The sequence below is a fragment of the Danaus plexippus genome, chromosome 25 (genome assembly GCF_018135715.1).
Source record: "Danaus plexippus chromosome 25, MEX_DaPlex, whole genome shotgun sequence".
NCBI classification, from domain to species: domain Eukaryota; kingdom Metazoa; phylum Arthropoda; class Insecta; order Lepidoptera; family Nymphalidae; genus Danaus; species Danaus plexippus.
In genome coordinates this window covers 5,190,807-5,209,916 of record NC_083553.1, presented here as the reverse complement: position 1 = coordinate 5,209,916, position 19,110 = coordinate 5,190,807, and the positions used below count along the sequence as shown (strand labels likewise).

Here is a 19,110-nt window from a genome sequence, read left to right as displayed (position 1 = left end):
TTTAATTTAAATAAGGCGATAAAATTTTAATTTGTCTGTTATTTCAATATACTACGTCTCTAAAGATTCTAGTATTATTTGCATTATACCAACGCTTTAATAAAACTGATTTATATTTCTTCGCACGAGCGAATTGGTTTTATCTCCATTATAAAGTCTTTCTAGAGAGAAATCCATCAGAAAAAATTGACTCTACCATCAAGGCGGCAACGAATTTTCAACAAACCTATTCTTTAAAAAAAAATCAGTCTAACATTTATAAACTCAAACTCAAACTTATAAAATTATATTTGGATGCTTAAACTAGAATGCTCATGTTAGAATATGGCAAACTTCGTTAATATTTAAAATGGTTTTTTTATTATTCACTTCAGAAAAAAATAAATGTTTAATTTTATTTGTCTCGGTTCTTAAAATTAACTTAATAGTCAGTAATTACATACTACTATTTTTCATATTCTCAATATGTTAGCAACTCAAAAATCGTACCCATTAAATCACAGAATTGCATCATTGAAACATCTTGGCTCTATGATCAAATAAAATTTTGTTTAACCAAAATAATAAAAAAAAAACTAACGATAGCCTTGTAAATGCTTATAGTTTAAGTAATTTTGGCATAAGTGTCAAATAAATCGCAATATATATCAAGGCGTTTACATTGAGGTGATAAATCATATTATCACTAAACAATTTCTACAATAAATTGTTGTTTGATGTAATAAATTGTTAAATAGCTGTCACACGCCTGTAACAGTTACTGAAATGCAAATCTATTAATTATTATTTTCTACCTCCTAAATTTATGTATCATTTAACATACGAGTGTATTTTCAATGCATATAATTCTCAAGATTTTACATAAATCAAAATCAAATGAGATCAAAATCTGATGTTCCTATAGTGTTTAACTGTGATTGAATACTCGAAACATTTTACGGATTTCTTAAAATATATTTTCCATATACATATATTTTTAACAAATCTTACTTTAATTAACGATTTTTACTGTAACTGTTATTTAATAATATAAAAAAGGGACAAATTCGAACCATTTAATGTAATATTTATTTAGAAAATAGAAAAGAAGCAGTAAAAAATTTTTTACTTATCACGCAATCGCGTTTTATTTCTTCAATAACTTATTTTTTTATTGGTACTTCGTTTAAATAATTTTGTTATAAATATACCTAAACTGATATTCTAATACATATAGAATATAATTAAAACATAAAAAGTCATTTCTAAAGGACAAGAATCCGAATCTTCATATAACTTATTTTATCATACAATTCTGATATACGAATACATCCAACTACAAATTGCATTCGTAATCTGTATTTGCTGTATAGTGCTCCGCGTCAGTGTCGCGTACTTACACGTTGTAGTTTTTTGATTATTTACTTTAATCTTATCTGATTTACCGCTTGTTATTTGATTAATTATATTATAACTTCAACAATGTCGACTCCGGAGGAAACTGCTCAACTTAAGGCTGGCCATCCCCCAGCAGGTAGATCGTTTTGGTTTTGTTGACACCACAATTTTTTCTTTTATTAGGTTTGCAACATATTGATCATTTCAGAGATGCATAATGAAGTCATAGCACAAAAAGAAATACTTTTCAATGGTTTCCAGTATTATTACGTGAGGTATCGTCTTTATTTTTAACATTGGACTTATGAATCGGTTGCATACAGACATGTTATAATGTTGTTAAACAAAGAATATTACTTTCAAGGTCACATGTTCGTCAGCAAGCCGCTATCCTTATTATGTTACGTATACTATTTCATAATTTACAAGATTAAGAACAACTATATATTCTTATAATAAATAGTTGATAGGTAATTATCACATCGGTCGACTCTATTGTAAAGGCTACACGTTTAATAATTTCATCCAAAATTCCAGTGAAGGCTGGCGGCATGAGAATAACACAACATAAAACAGGACATGTGAAAGAGTCCAAGGATGTTGTACATAGTGAAGACCTCACCGGACTCGCTGGTATAGCCCCAGTTCCAATCAACCCAGTGCTTACATCGGGGGCTCCAAACAAAGGCAACACGGACTTCACACCACAAGCGGCACAGGTGGCCCACAGTCCAAAGCCTCCCGCTCATATAAATATTAAGCCGGCTACCAACATTCAACAGCCTAGGAAGTGAACTTAGCTGTATGACATATCAACAACATGTTAGGTGTTTCAAGATTTTAAAATAACATATAAGTTTCATGGTTTTTCATCTTTAACAGATAATATATATGACGCCTAACATAAACTGCTCACCATACACATGGTTATAAACCATTGTAATGATTGCTGGGAACCATAATGATTTAATTGCAACATTTTTCCTTTTAATTATAAGAATATATAAAATATATGAATAACTGTTTCCTTATCTCTCATAATAAGTTATATTTGTACTCAAAATATTAATATATATACATAAAAGTATTTTGAGAGACTTAAATAATATATTTGTTTGGTGTTAATCAAAATTTTATTCAGTTTTTTTTATTGAGTGAGTTTGTATTTAAGTTAATATTTTGTTTTTTTTTTTTTGCGACGACTGATTTATCTGTAGCAATTTTTTTTTTTACATTCCATAGACAATTCACATTCTATACTTGAAACTATTGTAAAAATCAACAATAGTCTATGGTATATAAAATTGGTGCTAGAAAATAATTGGTTGCATTTAAAAATATATGATACGTCTTGTTCTGTTAATAATATCTGTGTATTTTTTTTATTCATGGTGGAAGTGGTTTTGATCTTTTCACCATATTTTATTTCTTTTCATAGTTTTAAATATATTTATAAAAATATGATTTGTCTTTTATTTCCTGTGTACTTTTAGGCTGATATATTATAGAAATTAAATAATATAATAAAATTTTATATATAAATATAATAGAAATACCCTCGAGTATATAAGTAAAAACTGTCTGCAATATTTTATTTGGAAGGTCGTTTGTACGATTTTTTGTTTCTTGACAGCATTGTGTTGTATATCTGCAAACAGATAATAATTATATAGTTAATTAATGGCAAAAAGAAATCATAGAATTAGTAATTATCTGTATTTTCTAAGAACACTAAACTTAATATGTTATAGATATTTTCATAATAAAATTCAAATTAAATGAGACATTTTAAATTATAAAAATTTAATTTGGAATACCAATTTAACTTGACAAAGTTATTGACTAGTATTAGATGTTATATTTATCTTAAATGGGTTACTCAAAAAAAGTTTGTTAATTGAACGGGGTACAAACATACACAAAACACTGCTTCCTTGTAACAAAAGTGTTTTTCACAAGCACAGATAAAATATTATGTATTACATTAGAACTGTCAAATTTTACCTCTTCTTCTGACATCTGCGCATGTAGAGATGGTCTCTGAGCAACGCGCGGTGACCCATTGTAACGGACGTTAAATTCTGTTACAGAAATATATGATAACATATATATTTGAGGTTGTGTCTATCATATTAAGCATTATTTTAATCACCAAGAAGAGGCTAGTGTGAAATAAGTCCCAACACTATGAAAATTAAATATTGTATGAGACGTATCATAAGAAAGACTTGTACCCCTTTCTGTCAAGATGGCGGCCGTATTGCAAAGATTTAAGGAAGACAAGCCAGGCCAGTAACCCTTCTTGTTATATAAATAATACAATTTCGTCCTCTGACAAATTCACACTAGACCCAAAAACATACAAATAAATCGACTGATATACTTATAAATTAAACTTACGTGTGTCTTTTGAAGTGTCGAGCTTTTCAGGCTGTTAAATTGAACATGAATTAAATATTTCTTGCGGCATTTATTCTTAAATAATTTTTGAGATGAATTTGACAAATCAAACCTCTTATCAAATTCAAACAGATATAATTTTGAAGTGACATTTGCTTTGTAAGTTTCATCGTAAAAACTATACATATGTAAATGAATGAAGCGACTCATGTCATTCATCTCGGCAACCGAATGCCGGATCGAGTCGTGTTTTGTTTGTTAGGCCAGTTGTCGGGGGTGGTTTTTATTGTAGAAAATAGATCGGACCACCAATTTTAAATTTAGTGCCGCAAAACGGAACCCATGTCCGAAAAAACGGTTCGGCACCGAAACGCTGAGGTCGCTTAACTCAATCCGGAAGTTTTTGAGGATGTCTTGATATATCATATATGTATGTTTGTTACTCTTTAACGCAAAAACTACTTAACAGATTTTAATGAAACTTTCCAGTGATGTAGATCCAACATCAGAATAACATATAGATTTTAATTTATTAAAAAAATCTCTTCTGCTCTCAAGTAAAATCGGCGTGAAAGACTTTTGTAAGAAGTTTTGTCACAGAACACAGATGTCGCTGCTAGTTGGTTACAATATATAGTTTAGTTTTGCTCCGGATCCAATACCTAAGTCCACGCGAGCGGAGCCGCGGCCAGACCTAGTCAATACATTATTCATTAACGTACCACATCTACCAAGCTGGGCTTGTAGTACTTGGAGTTAATCTCCCTCTCGCTGTGAGTCAAGGACGGAGCGGCCACTGTAGCGGAGGCTGTGTGGAAACAAGAATATCTGCTAATTCCTATAGACACTGATATACAAGAATAGGTATTCTTATAAATGTTAATGTAAATAGTCGATTGGTGTTAGAACGGAAGATTTTATAAAAAAAATTAAAAACAATTTTAATTATACGTATTCTGGGTAACAATTATTACATTTATAAATTTAAGAAATCAAGTTTAAACGCTCGTAGGAGACGATAAACGAGGTTTAACTTCATTCTACTTGTCCACGCGTATATAGATCTGGCTAGTTGTATTTTTTTTTTTTTTTTTGGAATGCAGGGAACTAGATTTTTAAAAAAAATCGAGAATATAATTGAGGTTGCGATGTTCCCGATAGGAGAATTGCTGATTATAGGTGATCATCTCGAGAGCGAGCACCAGATACTAACACATCTTGTTCCCCCAAACGCTCTCCTTATAATTGACTCTCCTCCTGCGTCTTTTCGCCCGCGCTCGGAGGGCGCTCTTCCCGCGAGACTCGCTGGACAACTTATGAACAACTTTGTGGTACAAACAACGCGAGGACACATTCGACACCTGGAACGTTGACCAGGAATTTCACATTACCAGCTGTTGCACAAAAAAACGTTAATAGACCTGTAAATTGATGCTCACATATATAAGACCTTTTTAATATGACGATATTTATCGAGAAATCTTTTAGTTATTCTAGAGATTTTGATAATATTCTATACTCATTAATATATTTCTGTGGACCTACCGACACGAAGAAGTTATAAGACTTCTTATTTAATGGATGTTTTCAACAACCTAAGGTTGGCAGCCATCCATAAAGTACACGGGTTTTAGGACTTCTGAACCCCTCCTCCCGTCCTTGCCACATTTCTATCTCCCCCCCCCCTCCTGATGTGACGTCACACGTTTTTAATAAAATAATAACCTTATGTTTTATAACATAAAATCAAAACTTTCATAAAAAAACAAACGATTCGTTAAAATAATGAACCATTAAATATATTAATTAAAGATAAAAAACTAAACTATGGAGTGTTCATGGACTTTCGATACGCTCGCTTATTTTCAAAGTTCAATGATGGAAATTACCTTTTACATTAGATTCCCCCGACCTTCCTTAAACTTATCAAAATACTTACCGTTCTAAATTCTCGTTAATTTCATTCTCCACTTGCATTACAACGCAGCTCTAGAAGTTAAATCCGTTGCTTAGGAGATTAACTCACAATAAGAATGCTATATTATTAATAAATATAGATCAGGCTCGTAAATTTAATTCAATTTTCAATCCACATCCAATCTTTGCGTTTTAGTATTAAACATTTTTAAAATGTGACGTCACAAAAGTATTTATCCCCCCCCCCTTGTCACACGATGTCACACTTCGGTGATACCCTCCCTCCCCATGAACGTGTGACGTACTTTATGGATGGCCTCTTATAAAATGTCATACATTTATCACACGGGCAAATAAAACGTGTAACTCTATGACCAGTTCGCATTGGAGGTCGTCAATCTCATCTTCCATAATGTCCAACTCGTCTATGTCCTTGGCGGGGACTATCAGGAGCTTCGTCTCCGGACAGGATCCGCTCACTATCAGCTGGGATGACTTTGGAAATATCAGTCGATGGGCAGTCCTAAAAAAGAATACTCACGTGATGAACCAAAGACGAGGACGAGCTCCTCCACCAACAAATCATATGCTATACAACACATATTGTACTGTAATAAAAAGTACACACAAACCGAATATTACTCGTAATAATGTAAGAAATAAAATATAATAGAAAAACAATTAAAGTCATATTCAGGAACGTGTAACGTACGCGTAACGTGTTAGTAATTAAACAAACATCGCCGGGGTAACAGCGTTGTATGCATACAGTATCACATTACGAGTGACGTCGCTGACTCCGCGGAACAAAGACCTGGCCTCATGAACCAGAATTTTGATGATGTAGTCTTAGGTGTAGGATATAAGTTTTAATATGTAATTCTTATTATAATATACATATAAGTAAGTTCTGCAGTTCTCTGAGGACCTCTAACGGCTGTGAAACGCACACTATATGATTAAGGTACAGAGTATAAAGCAAGTCATTTTGTTAACCACATAAAAAAGTTTATATATATTTTGTCATATATCAATCGGACAAAAATTGAAATACATTTTTACCGAACAACTTGAATTGAATTAAGCCTTATGTACATAACGTATTTGGTTTAAGATATTGTTATAGGTGGTTCCAAGATGAACAAGTGCGATACAAGCCTGGGTATGTAGCTGGGGGGCTGAAACACCTCCCGGGTGGACATATCCTGGCAGACTCCGTCCAATAAGATGACGTCTTCCATGAGCTCGTTCACAACGAAGATCTGTACGTCATTTTATTAGAGTTAAGGATCTAGAAGCTCGCTAACTTGGAAAAAAAGGCTCGAGATAAGATCGTGAAACACATGAGATTGTGATTAAATCAGGATAAAGTTTGAAACAATAAAATTTCTCTAAATATATTTTAAGTAAATTTATTATAATTCAAACAATACATAGTACATATAATTATATCTACAGCAACATAAATATCGAGGCTTAAAACAATAGCAGCCTCGTGAATATTTTACTCGGGAGGTCAATTGATGAAATTTATTCTACATATAATGAGATCTAAGATTTTACGAGTTTTATTCATTTAAATGAAACAAATATATTTTCGGATGTACTACGCGGATTTTATTACTTTAAAACTACATAATCCCGACGTTTCGGTTACTTTTCAGCAACCGTGATCGCGGGCATTCACGGTTACTTTTCAGCAACCGTGATCGCGGGCATTCACACCTCGTCTCGTCTGACCGAAATATATTAGTTTCATTTAAATATTCTACATATAATTCTTATCATTCATAATATCCAGGTTATATATGACCACTATTATTATTTAAACATTACACGGAATTAATATCTTTGCTAGTTTCTATTGATTTTTTCTGCTCAGTCACCTTAAACGCTTTCAAACACGGTACGAACGCGTGCTCTAGTCTCATGCTAATTTTCTCGACCGACCAGCCGTGATACGCGGGCACGGTGGGTAATATCATCAACGTCAGTTTTATACCGATCTCTCTCCACATGGCCGCTTCCAAGCTATAATTATCAGAACATTTTTATTAGGAGAATTTTATTGACTTTGTGTTCTGTAACCCGTGACCTTTGACCAGCTCGCCTCGTCATATTATGATTCCACGATGCAAGCTTTAGGTTTAGGTTGCTTCCTAATATATTAGGTACATACGAAGCGTTTCCGGTCTTAATTCAATAACATACGTCAATAGTAATGCAGTCTACGACACTCGCGAGTGTTCATTTTATCTATATATATGTGGTAGAGAAGTGTTGTTTCCTTGACTATATTAAGGTTTTATATGTTTTTAAAAGTTAAATGAAACTAATATTTTCGGATTATTAGGCGTATTCTATTAGTTTTAATCTACATACTCCCGACGTTTCGGCTGCTTCGCTGCGACCGTGAGAATGTCGTAAATAAATCTAAAATTATTAGTCTTATTTATACGTTATTACTTTGAGTTTAAATTTGTGAATGTAAAACTGCTGACGGTCCGTGTGTGTGACGACGCTGACTTGGAGTGAGCGTGCTCTTACTAGCAATAAATCAAAATATATAATATTTTTTAAATGAAAATGAATATTTTATCAATTTTTTTACATTTTATACACGTATGTATATCGCAAAGTTAATTCCTTAAATGTTTTGTTTGGAAGAAACACATTTTATTATTTGAGCAGATAATATATTTAAAGTAGGTACAATATCTTGATACCCACCCCATGATGGGATGCGGCGCCAGGTTGAACGCCTCTTTGACTGTGGCCATGGTGATGTAGTACGCTTGAACGGCCGACTCGCAGCGGACGGTGTAGTTGTAAGGACGGTTAGTGAGGACCTTCATATATATATATATAATATGGATAATGAGAATTTCATTATATATAATACCTATGCATATCATAGTTAAAGTAATGTTCACTTTTTGTATAATTTCGAAAACAAATGCACGATATACGAAACTAATATGTGTTACGAAATATTTGATTTTTTTTTTGGCAATTGTATAAAATTGTATTTTGTATTGTGTTTCTATATTTAAATAAAATTTCTTTTGTCGTATGCATGTTAATAAAAAATGCGATTTTGTGTCAATGATCGTCACGGACGAGATTAATTGAAAAAAATATCCCCTTAAATGGTCTACATTCTACATTTTCAATATTGAATACAAAAATGTTATGAACTTATCATATGTTCTGGAATATGTAAATTCAAATAACATTTTCACTACAACGATACAGACGTATAATACGTAAAACACGTTATTCTGAACCAAATTAGTGGTTACCCCCAAAATTCCAATCGCGTTCCCGGACACGATATAATCCTTGCTCGGTTCAGAGAATTTCAAATCAGTTATGTACTCGTAGTTTGGTATGGCTTCGTCTAAGTCGTCCTCCGGGGGGATGTAGTTCGCTTCACAGAGACCAGACACCAATATATAAATGCCTTTCGGCTGGTCGCCTAATGTAACAAACGTCACGACTTTAACAAATTGTACGTAAAAACATAAAAATATATAAAACCTCTTCAGCTATTTTTTTTTTTTTTAATAAGGTTCGGAATTAAGAGAAATGATCTTAGATATTCTGCCAATATATGTAATAATAAAATACTAATAAACTCAAATTATATAAAATCAACAGTCTAAGTAAATATTTGAAACGCATTACCTCGTGTGATCAATATGTCATTGATGTTGTAATTAATAATCCCAGAATTTTCTAGAAAGTAATCAGCGACCCTTTCGTTTCCTTGAAGCCATGACACAGCTCGCAGTTGAGTCTAGAAAAAAACTTTTAAATTCTAGTCCAAGGTACCCTCGATACTTTTTAACACGAGCCTCACAAGTCTTCTACAATGTGTGATGTTATCAAACATAGTCAAAACGTTTTTTTTATTCCATACGAATAAAATATAAAACCTGCTTTGATAAATATTCAAAATTATAGAAAAATATCACATTGGTTTTAGATAATACTTTTGAATAATGGAATGTTTATGATTGCTAGTCATATTGAAATTCTTTTTCATTCAAACACATGAAACAGTTGCTTCAGTCTGAAGTAATAATTACTTCCGGCAAAGATGGCGCCACAAGACTTCCTTTGTGTCGACACAATTGAACTTTCTCTTGTATGGCATGCACAAGTAACTGATACTCCACTTCGTCTAGGAAACCTGGAAGGTATGTCGCATATTATATACTACTTTATATAATTTAAATAGTAAGAGTTGAACTCCAGTCTTGGTTAGAACGATACATCAATACCTATACAAAAAATCATTGCTATATATATATATATATATATATATATATATATATATATAATTTCAAAGAATTCAAAATAAAATACAATTTTTTTTGACAACATTATTTGTAATAGCAACCCTAATTTTCACTAACATTTGACAAATACGTCAAGTTGAAATAAACTTAGTTTTGTCCCACACAGAAAGAAATGGAACATTATTACTTACACATAACTTATCCGGTTTGTCTTCACTAATATCTTGTTAAATCAGATCTTATTTACTTTAACACTGATTATATTAATTAATCGTAAAACAAAGAGGGTGACCTAATTTTTATTAATAATTTGTGGAAAGGTATAAAATATTGATGTGTAACAACAAGCCTCAACCTTCTTCTTTGAGCTGCATCGCGTCCAGCAGCATTATATTTAACGTGGACGTGGTCGCCTGCTTCGTCTTCACAGTGATGGCCGTCCACGGTCTGTCCCTCTGGAGTAAACCTAGTTGTCTTGTAACCGCTAATCTTTAAATTAAATCCAAGTTGTAAAATAGGTTTTTAATTAAATTAAAAAAAAAAACAGGCTCAGTTCCAGAAAACTGTATTCGGTTAAAGAAAAAAAGAAAAACTTTTTTTTTAATTCCGATTTATGTCAAACTGCCAAATGACTTCTGATTTTTTCAAACGATACTCATACAGAATGAAACGACGATAAAAATATTTGGTGTCTTTAAGAGTTCAACAAATTGAACATCTTTAAAATACGATCTTTATAAGTTTATTATAAAATTACCTATCCGCTTCAAGTCTATTATACAAGGTCTCTTGTATCTGACGATTGTCGACTAACTGAGGAAGGAGGTTACATACTTCTTGCTCACCGGTTACAAAACCCTGGAATTTAAACCTTGACTAAAACTTTAACCTGACACCTGGACATGATTGATGCAAAATAAATATCAAATAATATGTTAGGTTTTCATTTCGTAATTTCAAAGACAATTATCATGAAATCTTTAGATAGAGAATATGTTTTCAAGAAAAGGAGAGTAAAGTTTAGCGATAGTAAGCCGTTTGCGGAGTAAAACCAAGTTTATATCGGAACATACTTTGCCGACGTCGTATCCGTAAGCCAGCTGTAAATCAATCATGCGATCGATGTACGACATTACTTTCGGTACCGACACTCTGGAAACGATGATATTTATATTAATCACTCGTATTATTATAGTTAATTTATTGTATGTTTGTTTTGTTATTTTTATCGTCCCAAAAACTCGAAAACTTTGAAGTGACCTTCATCAAATTCCTTGTGGTTATTTATTATCCAAAACACAAAGATCAGATTTAAATGAAACTAGTATTTTTCGGATAAACTACGCGTGATTTATTTTTGTAAAAAGCTACATAATCCCGACGTTTCGGTTACGTTTCAGCAACCGTGAGCACGGGCAGACGAGGTGTCCGTGATCACGGTTTATTTTATCCGAAAAATACTAGTTTCATTTAAATGAATAAAACTCGCGAAAATCTTAGATCTCATCACAAAGAAAAGTTGATAGTGACACTTGAAATGCTACTCTTCAACAGTTAGCCAGCTACAGAATATATCCTCCGTAAACATATTGACAAATTACATTTTCAAGTACTAGAGTTAAATCAAACTATTTATTTTATTTGATAATCTTAGATTTTTATCAAGAACAATTTTAAACACGACTAGTACCTGTCTATTGTTTCAGTTTTTACACGTTTATTCCTTTACATAACTAACCGTGACTATGAAATATTAAATCGTTTTGAATTTTTAAAAAATATCAAAAAACTAATAGATGTAACCTGGCCAACTTGCAAAGTCTGAGAAAACGCAGCATCCTTAAAAGCTTGGTAGCCGTTAAGAAACTGGAATTAAAATTGTTCCACTTGTTCCAAGTCGTAAGGGCATCTATTATGTCTAAGATCAGATCTGAAAACAATATTTTTATTAGAATTTGTATAAGTTAAATCTATTAAAAGAATGCCATCGTCCAACTAACCGCCGGTAGCCATTACGAGGATGATGAAATCTAATTTATTCCAATGAGATTTGAAGTAACCCTTCACCGAGAGTCCTAACATTTTGACAATCATCTCCAAAAGATAGACGCAGTAGAAAAAACTGGTGAAGAAAACAAAAAAACCTCAGAAACCATTAACATGGAAGAAATATAATTTTTAATTAAATAGCTACTGTTACAGTATTGATATTTATAAATCCAACATGGACGCGATCACGTGACATTCAAGTAGATCCCTATGGTATAAAACAATGCTCACAGATTCATGGACTTGATGGTGTAAACGACGGGCATGCTGACGGGCGCCTTCACCATCACCTCGCACAGGATGACAGGCGTGTTGCAAAGAATCATGATGTATATGGAGGCGTCGAACCAGACGTTGGAGATCACCTTGTAGCACCACTGTCTCCAAGGATGTCGGGGCACCAGAGCGTTGGCTGGTTCCGGCATCATCATATCCACCAGCTTCTTACGAAGCCAGATCGCATGAGCCTATGAATGTAACTCATAGATGGCATACTTTACGCATATATTTTATATACTAAAATTAAGATCGGTGAATTGAGATTTGGGATAAAGTCTATTAAGGCTAAAAAAATATTTCAATACTTAAAGATTCTTGGACCTCAGCTTTGTTAAAGGACAAATATTTAATGTCAGTCATTTCTTAGACGTAATCCTATGTGTAACCAGAAACAGCTATAACTGATACGACATAAATTTAGAAAAGCAAATATGCAAAAAATAATAGATAAAAGGATATGCAGGGGAAAGAAGAAAAAGTATTACCTTTGGTTTCCACAAATTTCCCAACTGATCCAAATTAATTCTACCATCTTCAGCATCGGCGGCTACTTCCACAGCCTGGACGAGAGTCCTCACCCCGTCTTTACTTATTTTGCCATGTTCATATTGTCGCCAATAAGAAATCTTCATTGCTTTTAACACCCGTTGATTTGCTTCTCTGTTTTAGAAAAGTAACCCTAACCTTGTTATGTATTCTAGGGCTATTGGTTTTTCCTTCGGTTCGCAGCAGTCTTTTCATCGGACCAAGCCAAAACCAAGATTCGCGTTGCCATTTTAAGTATATTTTCTTTTTAATTGGCTTAAGCCAATTCTTTATTTTATGTAAATTTATTTTTTAAAGACTTTTAGATAAATTTGAGAATACACATACAGGTATTAGTATCTAGTAAAACTTTGAAATAGACTCAGATTATATAATACAGAACAGCGACGACTTATTCATAACGGTTTAATTTCATTTAATAACTGCTAGTAAAAATTCTCTAATGTGAATATTTCCACAGATTATGTCATATTATATATAAACTCAAAAGCATAGTGTATACCAATTGTGCAGTGAAAATGATAAATTGGTACCAGTTTTGAATAAAACATTTAGAGTAACCACACCTCATCATTTCCGCAAATTCTTTTTTAGTTGGTTCATTAGGGATCTCGCGTTCGCAGTCGGGGCAGGTGGTGTAATGATAGCCCATGTAGGTCTCGTCGTCACTATCATCATCACGTGACATTTGGATCTGGTACGGGTGCTTTATGGTAGTCCCTAAATGCAGTCAAATGATTTTGGTAGACTACCCAAAGATATTAAGGTATAAAGATTAAATGTGATTTACAAGATTAGATTCTGGAATTTTTCCAGCATGTATATTTATCAAATGACACCACAAGAGAGAAATGTACAATTGCTATCTAAATCTTTATTATAACAGCTGTTAAAATTGTAGCGATTCCAGGTATAACTGACCTTCCTGTACCAGATCCCAATTAGCGTCGGCCAAAAACTTGTCCATCTTAAGCATCGATATACATCTGTCTCTAGTCAACATAATTCTCTTTACACAGTTGGTCATATTTGCCTTCTTCGCCAACGATATCTCAGCCAAGCCTAGGATTTTTAACACCCTTTTCATAGACGTCGCGTTTATCATCAAAGATAGTATGACTAATCCCGCAGTTTGAATTATAAATATCTATAAAGAATAGAATATATAATTCCTATTGAATTTATAACTAAATATACATATCTTTTTACGTACTTCACCAGCATCAGCTACAGCTGGTGTTTGGAGTACTATCAACGCCAAACACAACGACAAGGGTCCTCTCAGCCCGCCCCAGACACAGGCCAAGGAATGCTGCCAAGATATCCCATAGCCTATGTGTCTCAAAATCGGAGTCATAGACGTATATACTATTAACCTCGCAAAGTAAACTGTTGTATATGTAACGAATATCATAGCGACTTGTCTAACGCTTATCACATAACTAACTTTCTCGAAAATAACCACCCCAACAATTGTGAACACCAAACTATTAGCGACATATGATAATATGTTCCAAAAATGTGCTACGACTTGTTCTACTTCACCCGCAACTGTAGATTTACTCTGACTGACCAGCACTCCATTGATCACTGTCCCGAGTAAGCCGGACACGTAGAAAAATTTTTCACCGATGTAATAAGTCAGATAAGCACCAGCCATGGTCACCGTTACCACACAAAGAACGTCATAGTACGTTAGAGATAAAAGCGTAGCAGTTATTTTTCCCATAACGATTCCAAGTAACAAGCCACCTCCAGCAAATCTTAGCAGCATTAAGGATATATGTGACGCCGAGGTCAAAGCCAGTGATAAGTAACCAAAGACCGCAGTAAATTCAATGATAGCTGTTGCATCACCGATCAAACCTTCGCCACACAAAAGAACACTTACGTATTTCCCTTTAGACATCTCTTTTAACTGTTTAACTACGTCGATGGGATGTATAGGAGACGAAATCACTCCGAACAGGAAGGCCGTTGCAAAATTCCATGAAGATTCTATCAGGTAATACGCCATGAATGCCACCATGAGAGCCGTCAGCAACGCCCCAGGAACACCGACCAGCAAAATTTGTGGGAAACTTCTCCAGAACGAATGGGAGTCCACGGAGTACGATGTATGAAAAACCATACCCGGGAGGTATGACAGCAGCAGCAAATCGACATCCATATAACAAACTTGAACGAACGGCTTGAAATTTGGGTATTTGTTGGCACAGAAGCCAACTACACCGCCGATACTGAACATGATGACCCTATACGGAACACACAGGCCGGTGTACAGCATTATAGACCTTATCACAACACCAGTAAGCATCGTCGAAAATATAAAGAGAAATCCCAACGAAGTCGGATAAGCGAGTGACGGTCGCTCAGGATCTTCAAATCTAACGTACTCGGCGGTTGAGTTCCGATAACTCTCATTCTTCGCTTCACATACGTTTATAAAAAATATAAATATAAAATTAATTGTACATCGTAAAGACATTTCGTAAGTCATAAAAGCGGGACCGTATGGAATTGCAAAACAAGTCGAAGGAACTTACTCGGTTAGGGAGCATTTTCATTGGTCGATAAGGCCCGCATTCGGAGTGCGGGAGATTTCTGTAACGCATGCCATAGGGCCCGCAAAGAGTTTATCGTTTTCACTAGTCGTCAGAGCCCGCATACGGGGTGCGGGTGATATCTATAACGCATGCGATAAGGCCCGCATGCGGGGAGCCATTTTCACTGGTCGTCAGAGCCCGCATTTGAAGTGCGAGAGAATTAGGTACCTACAGTTTGGCAGTGGGTTTTGAGATAAGCAGACGTACTCGCCATGGATCAACAATTATTGCTTTGTGGAGCAATTTTGACTGTTTGCGGTGTATTAAAAAAGCAATTAATAACTTCTTTGAAGAAAAAGAAAAAGAGATTTTGGATGCGAAATTTACTTAAAAGTAGAAAGATGCACGGTGCTTCTAATACGTTGTGTGCGAACTTGAATCCGGCATTGGAATGTGATGTAGAAGATCATGATAATTTTTTCAGAATACCTAAAAACTTATTTGACGATTTATTGAGAAAGGTAGAAAAAAGAATTGAAAAAAAAGACACAAGAGGCGAGTCACCGCATGCTTTGTATCGACTGACTAGTTTCATTGGTCGTTATCCCGAATGCGGATATCACCCGCACACGTTTAATCGACCGAGTTATCGACCAGTGGATTTCATTGGTTGTTAGCTCGCATGCGGGTACTCCCCGCAATCGGGCTAACTACCGACTTATCGACCAATGAAAATGCGCCTTTACTCTATCCACTCCCAGCTGGCGTAATGTACAAGTGTGAGAAATTTAATGTAACAAAATATATTATTATTCCTAAATTGTTTTTTACATCTAGGCAAAACGTTTAAACAAAATGGTGGACTAATTGAAATGGCCATACTAAGTTTAGAAATTCCTAACAAATTTTTCGCGGGAAAGTGAATTTTTAGGTCTGAAGGTAAATTGACATAAAATAAAAAAAAAAGGTATCCAGGGTTGGAATTAAACCAGTAGAATAATAAATTTTTAATCAGGTCGGATGTTAAAAATTAATAAATAATAAATTTGTTATTGCATACAAATGGGATATTTCAATACATTTCACATGTTTCAAATAACTCGAACAGTGTACTATAATAACGTATTGATAGATTTATAACTGTAACGAACCTGTGCGCTTACCACAAGTTCGAATCGTCACACTACACACGGAGCGTTCAGTTTTCCATTCTTAAACCATCACATTATAGTACTAACGTTGGTTATTGAGAAACGGGAAACGCTATGTACGTAGTGTGATTGTGCAGACTTGGACTAAGCATACTCCGGTTTAATCATAAGTCTTTTGGGAACAGAAGTCGTATGCCACCAGTAGGGACACAAGTTCTGGGGCTCTTGTATGGTGAAAACTTCTGTGGTGTTTTCCTCGGGGATCGTCTTGGAGATACAAACAGATTATCTTTCTTATCCGCAGCATCTTTCTCTATCTTCTCAAGTTCTCTCAGCTCTCTGTACGCAGCCTCTAGCATCCGCTTCTTCCAATCTTCATACTCTTCTATCTTTGGCTCCGATGACTTCTCTTCTGGTCTTTGGTCCACTTCCATATTTTCAATTTGTTCTGTAATATAACCTAACTTTCAATTTCTCTTTGAATGTTATTAAATACATATTTTAAAATATGGCATACTTCAAACACATGGCAATGTATGCATAATATTAACATATATTTTAACAATAATACATAGAAAATGAAATAAAATTCTATTAAACTTTAAATTCATCTCCACAAGCAGGATTTGAATTCCAGTTGTGCCTATTAACTTTTTTCTATATTCTAATTTAGAGAGGAGAGCAGCTTCAACAGTGCCTGGGACTTGCGACCCAGGTGTAGGTGTAAGGGTCACCTATCTAACGCGCGTTAAATGCTCACCTCCACCTTCCAAGCTCCTCTCTCTACCTAACCGAAATAATAACAGATTCTGTAATAAATTTTTATAATTGTATTCAATACAAGTTTACCATTATTTTGTATATTTTTCGAGGTTCTGACTTTTCTCTTCACTGCATCAAACTTTTCATCAACAAACTTGGTCCACTCCGTATCCAGTTTACTCCACTGTGATAGTTTTAATCTTGATTTTTCAACCAATTTGCTTTTCGCCAACTTGACTTTGTTGATTCTGAAAATTAACTTACATATGTACCAGGAGATCCTCATTTTTTTAGTTCATTAGGACAAACACTCACCGGCTGGCTTGATGTACAGCCATACATACATATTGTGGCAGATTTAAATCTATTTCCTAAAAAGAATTAAATTATTTTCAATATATGTTTTGTAATAACTTTAATATTTAAGAACATAGTCAAATAAAAATGTATTTACAGCCTCATAAGGTTATTTTCAGTACTAAATAGATGTCTATGTTGTGTATTTGTTATTCTTAGTCGTTACTATTAATTTAGACCTATTGGTATGTGTAACATGTGTAGCCTCACCGTTTTGGCCTCCTTTTGGTATTCCTGAAGTATTTTCTCTGCTAAGCTCTGTAATCCAGTACATTGTAACGATAGACATAGAAACTGTACTGTCAATTTATCAGTCTTTAGATCTAGAAGATTCTCAACTGTCTTTCGATTGTTGTTGTATGATGGCCCTTTCAGACCAGAGTATTTTATTGCAGATTTCTGTAAAATAACATTAAAATTTTCTTTATTTCAGATTTCTGTAAATATATAAATTCAATTATTTATTTTTGTTTATATTACTTTGTTATGCACAAAAATATTATTAAGGAAATTCTTTGATACAAAATTAAATATCTGTATCCGTCCAGTTTGTGGAAGAGAGCTGGAATTTGTGGAGTGAGACCTTTATTCCTGAGAACAGTTGCTAGTCTACAGTACGAGACGTTTGTTTTAACTAATATCTGTGGTTGGTCATTGTAAATAGTATTCAAATAAAACTAGCCTTTATGGACATTTCTCAACATTTACTATTCAAGTTTCAAGAATTGTAGAAATACAACTGCAATATTTCCTCCTATTTATTATAACGCAACATTAAAGAATGAATTAATGGAGGATAAAAAAAAAACATTTCTATTAAGATTATATATGTGTTCTTACACGATCTAAATCCACATCGAATATCTCAGCAGCTAAGTCCAAACAGATCACAGTCTTGCTGGTGTCTGATAGTATATTACCAGTTAATTTAGTTTGTAAGAGGCGCTCGAACTCGGCAGCTTTACTGTTAGACAATTTCATGATGTTAAAATTTATTTGTAACGCAAAAAAATAATAAAATCAGAGATTCCTTACTTCAAAACCTTCTCTTCCTCTCCGAGACCTAACTTAGAAGCTATTATCTTTAATGTTTTATTATGAAATGCCATCTTATTTAAAAATAATATGATGTGTTTTAAAAAAATTGCATTGAAATCGCGCCGATTTTTGTTTACCGTTTTGACAATTATATCATACGGCTGCGTTTATGTCAGATTTCATATTGTCTATAACCATAGACCACCATATATAACCATTCTTGGCCTGAAATCCAGGAAATCAAATAATATTCCAATTGTTAATGTAATTATCATTAATGAAAAAGTCCATTTGAAAACATTTTTTTTAGGTAAAAGGGGTGTATTAAAACATTTTTTTATATAAAACATTACTGGTTGAAATTGTTAAGACTATATTATCTTT

General features: G+C 33.8%; 3 protein-coding genes across 5 annotated transcripts; 1 reads left to right on the top strand and 2 right to left on the bottom strand.

Moving 5' to 3' along the window:
* The first annotated feature begins 1,319 nt into the window (after positions 1–1,319).
* Positions 1,320–2,839, top strand: LOC116775302 (death-associated protein 1). The gene is made up of 2 exons (XM_032668173.2): positions 1,320–1,513; positions 1,915–2,839. Exons 1-2 carry the CDS (start codon positions 1,462–1,464, stop codon positions 2,169–2,171), a joined length of 309 nt encoding a protein of 102 aa, XP_032524064.2. The 5' UTR covers positions 1,320–1,461; the 3' UTR covers positions 2,172–2,839.
* Positions 2,641–15,375, bottom strand: LOC116775250 (sodium/hydrogen exchanger 10-like). 3 transcript variants are annotated; one of them, XM_061524631.1, is made up of 22 exons: positions 14,086–15,375; positions 13,794–14,019; positions 13,439–13,592; positions 12,812–12,986; positions 12,279–12,514; positions 11,999–12,120; positions 11,802–11,928; positions 11,072–11,150; positions 10,756–10,856; positions 10,354–10,487; positions 9,786–9,889; positions 9,382–9,493; positions 8,997–9,172; positions 8,425–8,543; positions 7,581–7,725; positions 6,853–6,956; positions 6,070–6,217; positions 4,991–5,138; positions 4,500–4,585; positions 3,778–3,808; positions 3,382–3,458; positions 2,902–3,025 (listed from the first exon to the last, which is right to left on the bottom strand). In XM_061524631.1, exons 1-22 carry the CDS (start codon positions 15,370–15,372, stop codon positions 2,969–2,971), a joined length of 3,948 nt encoding a protein of 1,315 aa, XP_061380615.1. In that variant the 5' UTR covers positions 15,373–15,375; the 3' UTR covers positions 2,902–2,968. The 3 variants fall into 3 exon arrangements, with proteins under 3 accessions (XP_061380614.1, XP_061380615.1, XP_061380616.1); XM_061524630.1 differs by lacking the exon at positions 3,778–3,808 and having other exon boundaries at positions 2,641–3,025; XM_061524632.1 differs by lacking the exons at positions 2,902–3,025; positions 3,382–3,458; positions 3,778–3,808; ... (2 more) ...; positions 6,070–6,217; positions 7,581–7,725.
* Positions 15,376–16,388: 1,013 nt separating this feature from the next.
* On the bottom strand, positions 16,389–18,882 carry LOC116775251 (origin recognition complex subunit 6). Its single transcript, XM_032668109.2, has 6 exons — positions 18,724–18,882; positions 18,529–18,652; positions 17,899–18,087; positions 17,647–17,702; positions 17,419–17,579; positions 16,389–17,017 (listed from the first exon to the last, which is right to left on the bottom strand). Exons 1-6 carry the CDS (start codon positions 18,795–18,797, stop codon positions 16,734–16,736), a joined length of 888 nt encoding a protein of 295 aa, XP_032524000.2. The 5' UTR covers positions 18,798–18,882; the 3' UTR covers positions 16,389–16,733.
* Positions 18,883–19,110: the final 228 nt, after the last annotated feature.

Excerpts from the sequence above, each read along its gene's own strand:
- LOC116775302 (XM_032668173.2), top strand. The coding sequence starts at position 1,462 with ATGTCGACTCCGGAGGAAACTGCTCAACTTAAGGCTGGCCATCCCCCA. Across the intron at positions 1,514-1,914 it reads GGCTGGCCATCCCCCAGCAG|TGAAGGCTGGCGGCATGAGA; the intron begins GTAGATCGTTTT and ends CCAAAATTCCAG.
- LOC116775250 (XM_061524630.1), bottom strand. The coding sequence starts at position 15,372 with ATGACTTACGAAATGTCTTTACGATGTACAATTAATTTTATATTTATA. Across the intron at positions 5,139-6,069 it reads ACGACCTCCAATGCGAACTG|GTGTCGAATGTGTCCTCGCG; the intron begins GTCATAGAGTTA and ends TCAACGTTCCAG. Across the intron at positions 3,026-3,381 it reads CGCAGATGTCAGAAGAAGAG|ATATACAACACAATGCTGTC; the intron begins GTAAAATTTGAC and ends ATCTGTTTGCAG.
- LOC116775251 (XM_032668109.2), bottom strand. The coding sequence starts at position 18,797 with ATGGCATTTCATAATAAAACATTAAAGATAATAGCTTCTAAGTTAGGT. Across the intron at positions 18,653-18,723 it reads GAGGAAGAGAAGGTTTTGAA|TAAAGCTGCCGAGTTCGAGC; the intron begins GTAAGGAATCTC and ends ATTGTCTAACAG. Across the intron at positions 17,580-17,646 it reads GCTGTACATCAAGCCAGCCG|AATCAACAAAGTCAAGTTGG; the intron begins GTGAGTGTTTGT and ends GTTAATTTTCAG.